Source organism: Chrysemys picta, chromosome 1, assembly GCF_011386835.1.
Source record: "Chrysemys picta bellii isolate R12L10 chromosome 1, ASM1138683v2, whole genome shotgun sequence".
NCBI classification, from domain to species: Eukaryota; Metazoa; Chordata; order Testudines; family Emydidae; genus Chrysemys; species Chrysemys picta.
This window is the reverse complement of record NC_088791.1, coordinates 352,262,309-352,264,276: the sequence shown is the minus strand read 5'-3', so window position 1 is coordinate 352,264,276 and position 1,968 is coordinate 352,262,309. Positions and strand designations below refer to the sequence as shown.

The window sequence follows — 1,968 nt, the reverse complement described above, 5'->3', positions numbered from 1 at the left end:
GAAGGTTTTGTTAGATACCTATTACAGATTTGATTTAAAAAAAAAACAGCTACAAGTCCCAGCAGAAGTTTGTCCACGTTAGCAACAAAGCTATCAAAGGCTAATAAAATTCAAATTCAAACCCCCAGTACTGGTACTTCTTTCCTGACTGAGGGTTGGCAGGAGTTTCAAACAAACTATGGCATCTGATGTTGTTAAAATAGCCCCAAAGCAGCTCAAAATATATGTCGTATAAAAACAACAAAAACATTATTATAGTATTTATTTCTAATTGCATTCAATGATGGTAGTCAATATCCACATTTTGTGTTGAATTAGTTGTTAGTGTTAGTCTTTATATGGTTTATCCTCCAGGTTTCCTGAAGGATTGGATGTAAAAATTTGTTCACTGAATAAAGAAATTCAGCATTGTAGATTCTTTCTTTTCTGTTTGACTATCTGATAGTATATCTTCTGTTCATCAAACTGATCAGGAATCCTGTTCACACAGGGACTAAGAGAGAGTGACCTTGCGTCAAAAATCTGCAGTATCTTCTGGTAGTCTAGGATTTACAGGAAGGCCTTTGACATGGTGTGTGGGGTTGAGGGCTGGTGGGTGACAATGAAAGAGGATGGATGATGGTCAAAGAGTGGTAATTTAGCAACAGAGAGTGCAGTGCTTGGTGATGGAGTGATAAGACATTAGATGAGAGGAATTTATCAGACTGTGAACTTCCAAAGTGCTGAGCTCAGCCAAACTGCGACAGAGCACACTGGATTAATGAGGAGGCATCCTTTCACCCTCTTGTCACACAGGCTGAAAGTCAGTGACCTCCAATGATCACCTTCTGCAAGTGTATTTGCCCACTTTATCACGCAGCTCTTGGGTTTTGACCCTGTAAATGATGGGGTTGAGCATAGGAGGAATGAGGTAATAGAGGACATTCAAGATGATGCGAACAAGCGGAGTGATGCCCCCACTGAACCGGATTGTCAGGGTGGTGAAGAGGACGGGAATATAAAACATTAGCATCACACAGATGTGGGCTGTGCAGGTGTTGAGGGCTTTCTGGTGGGCTCTCTTGGAGGAGATTCTGAGGACAGCCCTTATGATGAGACCATAGGACAGAGCAATGAGCATCAGGTCTGACCCCATGAGTACATATGGTACCACAAAGCTGTACATCCTGTTGAAAGTGATATCCCCACACGATATCATTGCCAAAAGCATGTGCTCGCAGTGCGTGTGGGGAATAATGTGGTTGTCACAGAATGGCAGCCTGCTAAGTGTCAGGGGTAGGGGCACCATGAAGAGTAAAGCTCTTACCAAACCCGCAAGCCCTAGCATAGCTATTCGTTCATTGGTGAGGATGGTGGTGTATCTCAGAGGATTACATATGGCAACATAGCGATCAAAGGCCATTATCATGAGAACAGCAGACTGCACGAAAGAAACTGAGTGAAGGAAGAAAATCTGGGTGAGGCAACCACGCACAGTAATGCCTTTCAAATTGAACCAAAATATACACAGTGCCTTTGGCACGACTGTGCTAGACTTGGTGATGTCTGTGAGCGCCAGCATGGAGATCAGCAGGTACATCGGCTTGTGCAGGGTCTCCTCTTTCCATACAACAAACAGAACTATGAAATTTCCCAACAGGCTGATAATGTAGGAGGTAGAGAAAGGGATGGAAATCCAGATGTGGGCATCTTCCATGCCGGGGACACCCATTAGGATGAAGATTGACGGGTCAGAGTGGGTGAGGTTCAAAGCTGCCATGAAGTTATCAATGTGTCGATCAGGCTCAGAAATGCTCAAAGTACCTGAGAAGGGAGAGGAGCACAGTGAAAGGGATTACAAAGTTTATACAATAATTAGTAGGGTAAATCTTTTATAGTTATTACCAATCTAGAAATGGGGTTGATCAGTGAGGTGACAACATTTGCAGATGGAACCAGATTATTTAGGTCATAGTCAAGTACAGAGAA

At 43.1% G+C, this 1,968-nt stretch overlaps 1 protein-coding gene across 1 annotated transcript; it reads right to left on the bottom strand.

Moving 5' to 3' along the window:
- Window positions 1-820: 820 nt before the first annotated feature.
- Window positions 821-1,759, bottom strand: LOC135972252 (olfactory receptor 52E2-like). The gene has a single exon (XM_065549552.1). It carries the CDS (start codon window positions 1,757-1,759, stop codon window positions 821-823), a length of 939 nt encoding a protein of 312 aa, XP_065405624.1.
- Between the last annotated feature and the right edge of the window lie 209 nt (window positions 1,760-1,968).

What these genes read in the sequence shown, in the direction of transcription:
- LOC135972252 (XM_065549552.1), bottom strand. Translation starts at nt 1,759, where the DNA reads ATGGCAGCTTTGAACCTCACCCACTCTGACCCGTCAATCTTCATCCTA.